Source organism: Hemitrygon akajei, chromosome 11 (assembly GCF_048418815.1).
Source record: "Hemitrygon akajei chromosome 11, sHemAka1.3, whole genome shotgun sequence".
Lineage (NCBI taxonomy): Eukaryota > Metazoa > Chordata > Chondrichthyes > Myliobatiformes > Dasyatidae > Hemitrygon > Hemitrygon akajei.
Window position 1 is genome coordinate 138,912,563 of NC_133134.1, and position 12,524 is coordinate 138,925,086.

At 38.6% G+C, this 12,524-nt stretch overlaps 1 protein-coding gene across 2 annotated transcripts in view; it reads right to left on the bottom strand.

Annotated features, from left to right (window-relative positions):
* LOC140736059 (DEP domain-containing mTOR-interacting protein-like) overlaps window positions 1–12,524 on the bottom strand; it is a 102,775-nt gene continuing 90,251 nt past the window's right edge. For both annotated transcript variants that reach the window (XM_073061782.1, XM_073061783.1), the window contains exon 9: window positions 1–8,221. In XM_073061782.1, coding sequence (XP_072917883.1) covers window positions 8,096–8,221 — 126 coding nt within the window. In that variant the 3' untranslated portion in view covers window positions 1–8,095. The remainder of the gene's footprint in view (window positions 8,222–12,524) is intronic.

The window sequence follows — 12,524 nt, forward strand, 5'->3', positions numbered from 1 at the left end:
TTAGTCATTAACTGCCATTTATTTATTGATTCTTTTTGTATGACACAGTTAATGGTAGTTGAATGTTAGACATTCAGGTATAATTAATGCAAGAATAGATATTCTGAAGATGACAGTGTTAGATCAGCTGTGTGAACATTATTCAAAATAATCTAGGCATTATTCATTATAAAATAAAATTATCCTCAATATGCAAGCTGTTAGGTTTCTCATATACCTTCGATGAACAAAATTATACAACATGTTTGTAATGCATTTTAAAAACTAGTTACCTTACCTGTATGTTTAAGCTAGCAATTTAGGTCTTGCTTTTAAAAAATACAGTACCTGCACACCTTGGGGAGCATTACAAAGAAAGTCAGTCGATTCTTTTACATTGATTTATTCCTATCTTCTTTCCGTGGAACTAAAATCAACTTCATTCTCATAAATATAACTCAAGATGACACAGTTAAAAATCTGCAGTTAATATACTTAAAACTAAAATTGTCACACCTGATGTTTCCCCTCTTATAATGAGGTTCCACGTTCATGAACCATATTCACACTGAAAATCAAGATCAAGTGAGCTTTAGACATTCTGCTTCAAGGAGGTTTCCACCCTGCTTGAGCTTTCCTTATGATTCCCGTCCAGCCCCAGCCAAACTTCCCACCTGCCATCGTCTCCAGTGTGGGTCACAGGTGGCAATCAGGGCACTTCCAACCACAAGAGAAAGCTCCTTGGGGCTCATCTCCCCTCTCACTGTGTGAGCAGAGAATCCATCTTGTGTCAAACATCAAGATTTACACATTTCATACTCAAAATTTGTCTTAATTTCATGTCTCTCTTGAAATTTTGATTAATTAAAATCAGGATTTCCTCGTTAATTTTTAAAAAATATTTTGTTTAGCTGCAGACCCTCACTTAATTGTTGATTAAGTAGGAACCAAATTAGTTAATTCCTTAAAACTAAGTACTTGTGTTGTGGAAGATTTCGTTAACTCAGCTTTTATTATTTTTATTAATTACTGAAAATCCAGGGGGTCCTGGGAGAAATAGACTAGGCTTCCTCATGTAATTCAAACTGAGCCTGACCAGATCCACTGCCTTAGCCTGCGTTTGAGATGCTGATTAATATTCTTCATTAATATTGTATTATTAGCTTTTGACTTTATACTTGTTCATTCAGGAAAGAGAGAAATGTTGTGCAGTGTTAACAATTATTAACTAATAACTAATTCAAATCAATCATTTTGCAAATATGATTTCTAGATGCATTTAAAATTATTCGGAAAACCTTGCAAGTAATGACTTTTACTATGTGCACAAGTCATTTTCTATTTAAATATTTATTACTCATTTGAAATTGAAGCTTTAGTAACCGACTGTGTTCTTAATGAATAGGTCCTCTGGATAAATTCTAGTGCTGGCTTTACCTTGATTAACTTATTTTTTTTTATTATTGGCTGATCTCCATCTGGAACTCTCATTCACAAAAGAAGCTTAATTAAAATGTGTGCAATTTGAAACAATGATTAATACAGAAGGACAAAATTGCACTCAAATCCTTTCAATCTTATTTCAGGTGGGTAAGTTACTTGTTCACAGCACCATCCTTTGGCCTTATAAAGTTATAACAGTTATTAGAAAGAATAATTCAATCATTTTGCAGAACTGCAACAAAGTAAATCTCCATTTACAACTGAGAGGTCAGTGTGTTACAACAGGTTCAGACAACTTATAATACTGTCTCACTAGAGAACATAAATAATAACTTGATTATAGACCATGAATATTGATAGTCTTTCAAGCAATTAATGGGTTTGATTGTCTTCCACCTTCATGATGGCAAAGAATCACAGATTTTATTTTTAATTAATTTACAATGAAAAAGAATACTCAAATAGAAGCACTGTTGATTTCTTTTAATATTTAAGTAAAAAGGACATATTAGAGATTAAAATTGAAGCAATATTATCTGCACCCAACACTAAGCAACTCTGCAACACATACAATTTCAATGACTAAAGTTGATCATTGCTTAATTCCCAGCTCTGCTGTCCTGAACAAGAAATTGCAATTCCTTTTGTGGTATTTCTTCATTTTCATTGGTGAAGACTGTTGAGGGCATCACTAAACCTGATAACCTGAGATCAGTAAGTTCACAACTTTCAGCAAGGTTTTCTGCTTGGTTCTGTCTCTGGGAAGGAGCCTTTGGTCATAGAGTCGTTGGTCCGGAATTGTGAGATTTGCATTCTTACGTGTGACAGGAGAAGCTAGGTAATGGCTTTCCTCCCATTTACCCCAAAAGTAACCAGAAGATGTAAGAGCAGAATTAGGCCATTTGGCCCATTTAGTTCAGCCATTGCATCATTACTGATCCATTTCCCTCTCATCTTCAATCTCCTGCCTTCTCCCTGTATCCCTTCATGCCCTGATTAGCCTATCAACTTCTGCCTTAAATATACCCAATGACATGGCCTCCACAGTTGCCATTGGCAACACATTCCACAAATTACCACTCTCTGGCAAAAGAAATTACTCATCTCTATTCTAAATGGACATCCCTTTATCCTGAGGCTGTGTCCCCTAGTCTTAGACTCCCCTACCATAGGAAACATCCTCCCCACAAATGCTCTATCAACACCCTTCAACATTCAGTAGGTTTCAATGAGGTCCCCCCTCATTCTTCAGAACTCCAGTTAGTAGAGGCCCAGAGCCATCAAACACTCCCCATACGACAAGCCTTTCAAACCTGGAATCATTTTTCTGAGCCTCCTTTGAACCCCCTCAAATATCAGCACATCTTTTACAGAACCCACATTTGCTCACAATACATTAAACCTCGCCAGTGCTTTATAAAGCCTTAAAATTACATCCTTACTTTTATATTCTAGTCCACTCAAAATGAATGCTAACATTATATTTCCCTTCCTCACCAATGATTCAGCTTGGAAATTAACCTTAAGGGAATCCTGCATGAGGACTCCCAAGCCTCTTTGCATCTCAGATTTTTGAATTTTCTCTCCATTTAGAAAATAGCCTATTTCTTCTACCAATCCGCATGACCATGCACTTCCCAACGTTGTATTCCATCTTCTACTTTATTGTCCTTTCTTTCAGTCTGTCTACATCCTTCTGTAGCCTCTCTACTTTCTTAACACTTCCTGCCCCTCCACCTCTTTTGTTATCCTCCAAAAACGCGGCTACAAAGACATCAATTCCTTCATCTAAATCATTGACTTAATACCGTAAAAAAAAAACAATCCCAATGCAGACCCCTGTGGAACACCACCAGTAACTGGCAACCAATCAGAAAAGACTCCCTTTATTCCCACTCTTTGCCACTTGCCAATCAGTCAATGTTCTATTCATGCCAGTATCTTTCCAGTAATACAATGGGTTCTTAACTTGTTAAGCAGCCTCATGTGTGGCAGCTTGTCAAAGGTTTTCTGAAAATCCAAGTACACAACATCAACTATTCTCCTGTGTCTATCCTGCTTGTTATTTCTTCAAAGATTTCCACATGTTTATCAGGGAAGATTTCCCTTCTAAGGAAACAATGCTGATTACAGCCTGTTTTATCACGTGCTTCCAAGTAGCCCAAAACCATATCCTTAATAGTCGACTTCAGCATCCTCCCAACCACTGAGGTCAGACTAATTGGCCTATTTCATTTCTTCTGTCTCTCTCCCTTCTTGAAATTTGGAGTGATGTCTGCAATTTTCCAGTCCCCTAGAACCATGCCAGAATCTTTTGGATCGTGAAAGATCATTACTAATGCTTCCACAATCTCTTCAACTACTACTTTCAGAGCACTAGGGCGCAGAACATCTGGTCTAGGTGATTTATCTACCTTCAGACCTTTCACCTTCCCAAGATCCTTCTCCCCAGTAATGGCACCTTCACAAATTTTTGCTCTGACACTCTCGAACTTCTGGCATACTGTGTGTATCTTCCACAGTGAATACTGATGCAAAATACTCACTCAGATCATTCCCCATTACTACAATTCCAGCATCATATTCCAGCAGTCTGATACCTACTCTCGCCTCACTTTATATATAAGGAGAAACTTCTGGAATCCTCTTTAATACTTCTGGCTAGCTTACCTTCATATTCCATCTTTTCCTTTTTTATGACTTTTTTCGATGTCTTCTGTTGGTTTCTAATAGCTTCCCAATCCTTTAACTTCCTATTACATTTTGTTCTATTATATACCCTCTCTTTGGCTTTTATATTGGCTTTGACTGCCCTTGTCAGCCACAGTTGCAACATCCTGCCTTTAGAATACTACTTCTTCTTTGGGATGTATCTATCCTGCACCTTCTGAATTGCTTCCAGAAATTCCAGGCATTGCTGCTCTGCTATCATCCCTGCTAGTGTGTGCTTCCAATCATTTATGGCCAGCTCCACTCTCATGCCTCTCTAACTCCCTTTACTCCACTGTAATACTGATACATCTGACTAGCTTATTCTTCTCAAATTGCAGGGTGATTTTTTCACATTATGATTACTGTCTCCTAAGGGTTCCTTTACCTTAAGCTCTCTAATCAATTCTACTTCATTGCACAACACCCAATCCAGAATAGCTGGTGGGCTCAACAACAACGAGCTACTTAATATATTGCCCCTTTGACATGCATTTTTGATCTTCCATTGTAATTTGTAGACCAAATCTATACTACTGTTTGGGGGTCTGCATATAACTTCCATTAGGGACCTTTTACACTTGCAGTTCCTTAGCTCTACCCACAATGATTCAACACCTTCTGACCGTATGTCACTTCTCTCTAATGATTTCATTTTTGACCAACAGAGACATCCACTCCCTTGACCTACTTGTCTGTCTTTTCAATACAATATGTATCTTTGGATGTTAAGCTTCCAGCTATAATCTTCTTTCAGCCACAGTTTTGTGATGCCCACAACATTACACATGCCAATTTCCCACTATGCTGCATGTTCATCTACCTGCATTCAAATTTTCCTTCAGTCCTGTATTTACCCTTTTAGATTTTGTCACACTTTTACATTGCAACTCATCCCATTGACTGCAATTTTGTCTCATCATCAACCTTTCCTTGCTGGCAGTCTCACTACACACTGCCTCTATTTGTAAACCAAATAGCCCATCGTCAGCCCCATCCCTCTGCAAAATTAATTCAAACCCTCCCAAACAGCTCTAGAAAACCTGCCCAGAAGGATACTTGTCCTTCGCAGGTTCAGATGCAACCTGTCCCTTTTTTGCAGATCATACCCTCACCAAAAGAGATCCCAATGATCCATAAATCTGAACTCCTGCCACCTGCACCAGTTCCTCAGCCACACACTCATTTGCCAAACCATCCTACACCAATGATTGCACCTCCTCCAACCCCTATGTGAAGCTTTTGAAGTTTGCAGATGACACTACCGTCATCGGACTCATCCAGAATAGTGATGAGTCTGCATATCGACAGCAGGTGGACCAACTGGCGCTCTGGTGCAGTCGGAACAATCTGGAGCTGTACATGCTCAAGACAAAGGAGATGATAGTGGATTTCAGGAGACATCCCCCCGCTATGTCTCCCCTTACAGTCCTCAGCAGCCCTGTGTCCATCGTGGAGAACTTCAGGTTCCTGGGAACCACCATCTCTCAGGATCTGAAGTGGGAGCAGAACATCAGCTCCATCCTGAAGGCCCAGCAGCGGATGTATTTCCTGCGGCTCTTGAGGAAATACGGTCTGCCTCAGGAATTGCTGCTGCAGTTCTACACTGCAGTCATTGAGTCTGTCCTGTGCACCTCCATCATTGTGTGGTTTGGAGCCGCCACCAAGCAGGATAGAACCAGACTACAGCGCACAGTGAGGACTGCCAAGCGCATTATTGGAGCCTCCCTGCCCTCTATTGTGGACCTGTACTCTTCCAGGTTGAAGAAAAGGGCGGGGAACATCATAAAGGACTCCTCCCATCCTGCGCACGGACTGTTTGATCTGCTTCCGTCTGGTAGGCACTTCAGATCCCTCCAGACTAAGACTAATAGGCACTGGAGAAGTTTTTTCCCTACTGCGGTCACTTTGCTGAACAGTTAACTGCCGGTTAACTGTCAGCTAACTACTCTTGGATTGCACTACCTGTATGTACAATTTATATTTTCATTTATATTTATCATTATTATTGTTATGAGCAGACAGACAACATCTGCTGGAAGTAAATTCCTTGTATGTGCATAGGTACTTGGCGATTAAAGTCTGATTCTGATTCTGATTCTGATTCCTGCCTTCACTGGTACGTGGCACAAACAACAATCCAGAGATTACTATCCTCTTGCTTGCTAAAATCTATCTTCAGGATCGCTTCACCTTTCCTATCTAGGTCATTGGTGTCAATATGTACCATTACATCTGGCTGTTCATCCTCTCCCTTTAGAATGCGATGAACCCAATCTGAGACATCCCTGACCCTGGCACCTAGGAGACAACATACCATTCAGGTGTCTCTATCACACCCACAGAACCTCCACTCTATTCCTCTGACTATGGAATCTTATATCACCACTGCATTCATCTTCACTTCTGTTGTCTTCTGAGCCATGGAGCCAGACTCAGTGCCAGAGACCTGGTCACTGCAGATCCCCCCAGTTAATTGACCCCCTCAAAAGTGTCCAAAGTGGCGTACTTATTATTGAGGGAAATAACCACAGGGTTACTCTGCCTATTTCCCCTCCTTCTCCTGACAGTCACCCAGTTACCTGCCTCCTGCAACCTAGAGGGCTTAATAGCAGGCATTTGTTCTCTTTATCCCTTAGGACTCCTGGAATTTCACCAGACTAGTTGCTCTGAAAGGTATAAACTCCTGGGTTATTTAGTCAGGATACTGGATTCATATGTTGAAATGAAGTCTGGCAATGAAAATGGATGGGCTCTAGTATCATGTCCCATTGCACATTCATTCCAGTTGTGTTTCTGTAGCAAATCTATTAATTTGCTATCCCTCTACCAGGTGCATCTAAAATCTTATTAAACTTGGTACCTATCCACGGAGCTGCAGGTATCATTTGAAACTCAGAGGAACAAAATCCCAACTACATACAAAAATCATTGCTTAGGGAGGGTATGCAAAGATCTTCTTCTCACACCTGAAAATCAAGGAATTGAACAAGAGGTTTCTGCAAAATCATAGGTTAATCTTTCTTTACACTTTTAAGACCGCACTTGAAGTACTTTGCTCAGTGTAGTGAGAATATGAGAATGAACTTGGCAACATAATAATTTTTCTTTTCCTCCTAATGATATCAAAGATGGAGATACAAGTAAGGGTTCTGAATTGTATACCTGTGAAGTGAAGACTTCAATGAAAATGTACAACTGCCTCTGATTAGTTAGATCATCAAAATGGAAAATGGAATAAAACAAGTTTTTTGTTGTATTTTCTTGTTCTAGATCAAAAAGCTGGCAATTAAGCACATAGCATCGTGAGAGAAAACAACTTTCCGATTTTGAATGAAATGGGTTAAAACTAAATTCTGTGAGCTCCTTGCTCAAATAAGCATGGATTGTTTTCTGTGGCGACTTGAAAACTTGGAACAGAGCCACTTTTTCTTTGTAGTAAGGCATAGTGACCTTGGAGCTTCCGATCTGGCTGGGCTCCAACATCGTTGCGATGGGGTAGGGGAGAGAGGAAGTCTTTACTTCTTGTTGAGTGTCACATTCCAATAAAGGTTACAGTGGATGCCAGTAAAATAGCTCAGTTTATACAAATACGCTTAATTGGATCTGCAAATTTTACAAATTAACCTTATACAATTTGAAGAAAATTGGTAATATCTATTAACAGTAGTTGTTGCTCTAATCCATGCTTCACAATCACGATGAGCAAACAAAAATTATAAACATACATCAAAAACAGAATTGATGTAGATAAAATGTATTCCAGCCATTGATTTTCAACATAGAAATTACAGTCAAAGTTAACAGGGGACAAATACTAACATACTTGAACGGAATTAAATGATAACTAAGTTTTGCTGGCCAAGATCTTCATCACTGATTTCTAGGCAAGTGTGTTTGAAACTATATATTCTCAAAAGTCTAAATAAAGTAGTCAACAACTGACTTTTTGAACAAGCACACATCATTCAATCATTTCCATAACTTCCATCACCAGAGTGCGAGGTCCTGTCATGATTATGTTGCTGACGGTTTTGTAGTCCAATTGCATTACATGCATACTGTTCACAGAAACAACGAACTGTCTGACCTGGTATAGAACAGAAAATATACAGTACATGTTAAAGTATACACAAATGAATGCAATATGTTCACTACATGACACCTTTCAAGTTGCAGCACTACGTGCACCCATCATCTTCCCTCCATGCAATTAGCAACCGAACTCATGCTTTTCCCTTGAAATGGCAAGTGCTAACAGATTTCTGTCTACTGGCTTCAAATCAGAAATGTTGGCCCCTGCTAATATGTGGATGTTGGGGTGCATGTCCTATGTATGGCACTTGAGTTTAAAATAAATTGAACAACTAACTATACAGTGTTCTTGTACTGTATTACTCTATAACTATATTTTGTCTACTCATTAAAAATAAACACAAACTCTCATTTAAATAATTCAGAAATTGGAATATGTCTGTGTGGAGCTGTTTCCAAACTCTATGTGATCCTTTGCCATATATCATCACAACATAGTTAATGTAATTTTCAGTAAAGATTACTGCTAAAAAATTCAATCAAGTGAGAATAACTTGCTGTCAAAATATTTCTTGAGTTAAAATCAATAAATATTAAAAATTTAAAAGTAAAATGATATTATAATTAAAGCTTTTCACAACACAAAACCCTTCCACAGTGTGTAGAAATGAAGCAGGTAAGAGTATTGGTGGTTTAAGCTAATAACCAAAATATCCATAGATATGTGGTAATCTTTAATTAGGGACAGAAGAGATTGCAGATTCTGGAATCTGGAACTAAAACAGAACACTGGAAGAACTCAAGAACCAGCATTCTGATTCTTTATATTATACTTTGTGAACACCATAGACGTGTTATGAATGAGTGTGATCAATGCTGGAGGCTCTTTGTGCATCCGGTCAAAAGTCCCAAGAAAATTATACTGCAGCACAGCATTAAGGAATGCACACCATTGTTGTATGGAAATTCTATACCATTGTATGCACACTGTGCAAGATGCCACTACTAGGCTCAGAATTTCAAGGGAATATGGAGTCACTGAAAAAAATGAAAACTTATTCTCCTAGACAGCTATCCAAGTTTTGTGCCAGAAGACAGTTTTCCCTGCAAAATGTTCTTTCCACAGATCCAACTTCCCCTGACGTCATGTCTGAATCTACAGCACTGGAAATAAAACACATCGTATTCAACAAACACCAAACTCAAATTCTAAAAAAATGTAAGTAAAAAGAATAATTTAGTCTTAACTATAAACTATCGGACCAAATCTCTCTGCCAGCCAATGTGAAAATAGAGATCACCTGCTATCAGCAGTGATGATATTAGCACATTCTAGCCCCACACATTGCATGATGGGAGTACAAAATGCACTGGGGGTCCAACTTATGAACTGTCCCTGGATTCATCATTGGATGCAGATGCATTCTGAAGCAGCTTAATGTGTTAAGAAGGATATGTCTTATCTAGCCCGTCAGCTCAACAGGAAGCTGGCACAGCTAGCTTGGCCTAAGTCATCTGAGTTGGGCTGTCAATTGCATTAAATAGGCAAGCTCAGTACATGAATCCTCTATTTGAACTTTTAATGAATTCATCATTTTATGGAGTTAAGTTTTAAAATACTTTGTTGACTGTTTCAAAATACATTTGAAAACTTTTAAAAATTATTATATTTCAATAATACGATTTAATTTAACTTTTATGAATATAGGGTTTGGGGATTGTAGCTGTATTTTAATACATGTATTTGGTACATTTTTTTCTTTTGACTTATATATATCTTCTTGTACTCTGTTTTCTTCAATGCAGAAACTAATAAAAATATTGAAAGAATATTTCAATATTTTTTCAATATTTTAAATATTGAATTTATTTTATGGAGTTAAGGTTTAAAATACTTTGCTGATTGTTTCAAAATACATTTGAAAACTTTTTTAAAATCCTTCTGATAGACAGGGGCCATCAGGCAGTCTGTAGGAGGGGCCTTGGTTTCTTCAGCCTGTGTCCTAGTCACAATTCACAGTTGGAGAAAGGTCAGTGCAGCCATTCACAATTCTGCCAGTTAAGTACAATAACTGAAAGCAGTAGTAACAAACTTCGGACGGCAGAGGGTGCAAAAGACAACACAGACTCAGAAATGGATTACATATCAACTGAGACTTACTTTGGAAAAGATATGAGGATTAGAGAAAAGTTGCAACAGTATATCATATAAAATAAAACACAATATTCTTAATGTTGTTATTTTTAAATGCCATGCAAAACACATGAATTGCAAAAATATGAATTCAATCATAATTATTGAAGCTGAGCCAAGAACATTTATCACAGAATTGGATGAATATTTCAGTAAGATTTAATAGGGTAAGTAGTTTTGATAGACAGTTAGCATTGGCAAGATGCCTATTTTGTATTACAATTTCCATATCTACTAAATGATAAACTTTTTTTCTAGTTTGCTGAAATATACTTTCCTTTGCATATTTTGACTTTGTAATGGTATAAAGCTGTCAGCCTTTACTTGTTGCTGTATCACCTTTTTAATTCATGCTTGTTATTTTTCCTTTATGTTATTTTATTTCTCTTGCACTTTGGAAGGAAAAACCAAGGTAGAACATACAAGGTAAATGGTAGGACACTGAGGAGTGCAGTAGAACAGAGGGATCTGGGAATACAGATACAACATTCCCTAAAAGTAGTGTCACAGGTATATAGGGTCATAAAGAGAGCTTTTGGTACATTAGCCTTTATAAATCAAAGCATTGAGTATAAGAATTGGAATGTAATGGTGAGGTTGTATAAGGCATTAGTGAGGCCAAATTTGGAGTATTGTGTGCAGTTTTGGTCACCAAATTACAGGAAGGATATTAATAAGGTTGAAAGAGTGCAGGGAAGGTTTACAAGGATGTTGCCGGCACTTGAGAAACTGAGTTACAGAGAAAGGTTGAATAGGTTAGGACTTTATTCCCTGGCGCGTAGAAGAATGAGGGGAGACTTGATAGAAGTATATAAAATAATGATGGGTATAGATAGAGTGAATGCAAGCAGGTTGTTTCCACTGAGGCTAGGGGAGAAAAAAACCAGAGGACATGGGTTAAGGGTGAAGGGGAAAAGTTTAAAAGGAACATTGGGGGGGGGGGGCTTCTTCACACGGAGAGTGGTGGGAGTGTGGAATGAGCTGCCAGATGAAGTGGTAAATGTAGGCTCACTTTTAACATTTAAGAAAAACTTGGACAGGTACATAGATGAGAGGGGTTTGGAGGGATATGGTTCAGGTGCAGGTCAGTGGGACAAGGCAGAAAAATGGTTCAGCACAGCCAAGAAGGGCCAAAAGGCCTGTTTCTGTGCTGTAATGTTCTATGGTTCTATGGTTATCCATCTTCCATCACTTTCACCCACCTTTTACTCCTATTATATAGGAGACTGTGTTGGCGCGTGGCCTAGTAGGCAAGGCATCAGACTAGTAACCCGAAGGTCACTGGTTCGAGCCTCAGTTGAGGCAGTGTGTTTGTGTCCTTGAGCAAGGCACTTAACAACACATTGCTCTGCGATGTCACCGGTGCCAAGCTGCTTGGGTCTTAGTGCCCTTCCCTTGGACAACATCGGTGGCATGGAGAGGGGAAGGCCTGCAGCTTGGGCAACTGCCGGTCTCCCATACAACCCTGCCCAGGCCTGCGCCCTGGAAACTCCAGGCGCAGATCCATGGTCTCTCGAGACCGACGGATGCCACCACCACCATAGGAGACTATAAAGAAATAAAACTGCATGAGAACTCCATGCAGTGCACAAAATCAGGTCATTTTCTATGTTGCACAACTTTTCTAAAGCATATTTTTTTTAAAAAGAGCTTGCCATCTACCTTACTTTCAAGCTGAGTTATATCTGAGTAAAAACAAGTTTTTCAAAAGACTGACAACTTCATTTGAAATGGGATTTCTCAGCTTTGAAAGCCTCCAAATCAAATTATCCCCATCAGAATTAGGCCTCTGTTTACAAAACATGCACAACAATACTGAGTTATAAGCCTTGAAAGTTATTCAATTTCCTTTGAGTCCCACACATTACAGGATGGAAGCATCAATTACAAGAAGAATGGAAAATGCCAACTTTACAACCATGTTTAGACAGAGAAGGCGTAAATTATTTGCTGTTTTGTGCACTTCAATTTCTCAAAATTCAAGGTCTATATTAACAGAACACAATGCATATGAATTAATTTTTAAAATTTATTTTAGACTCAATGATCACTTTATTAGGTACAACTGCTTGATAATGCAAATATCTAATCAGCCAATCATGTGGAAGCAACTCAATACATTAAATCATGTAGACATGGTCAAGGGGTTCAGTCATTGCTCAGA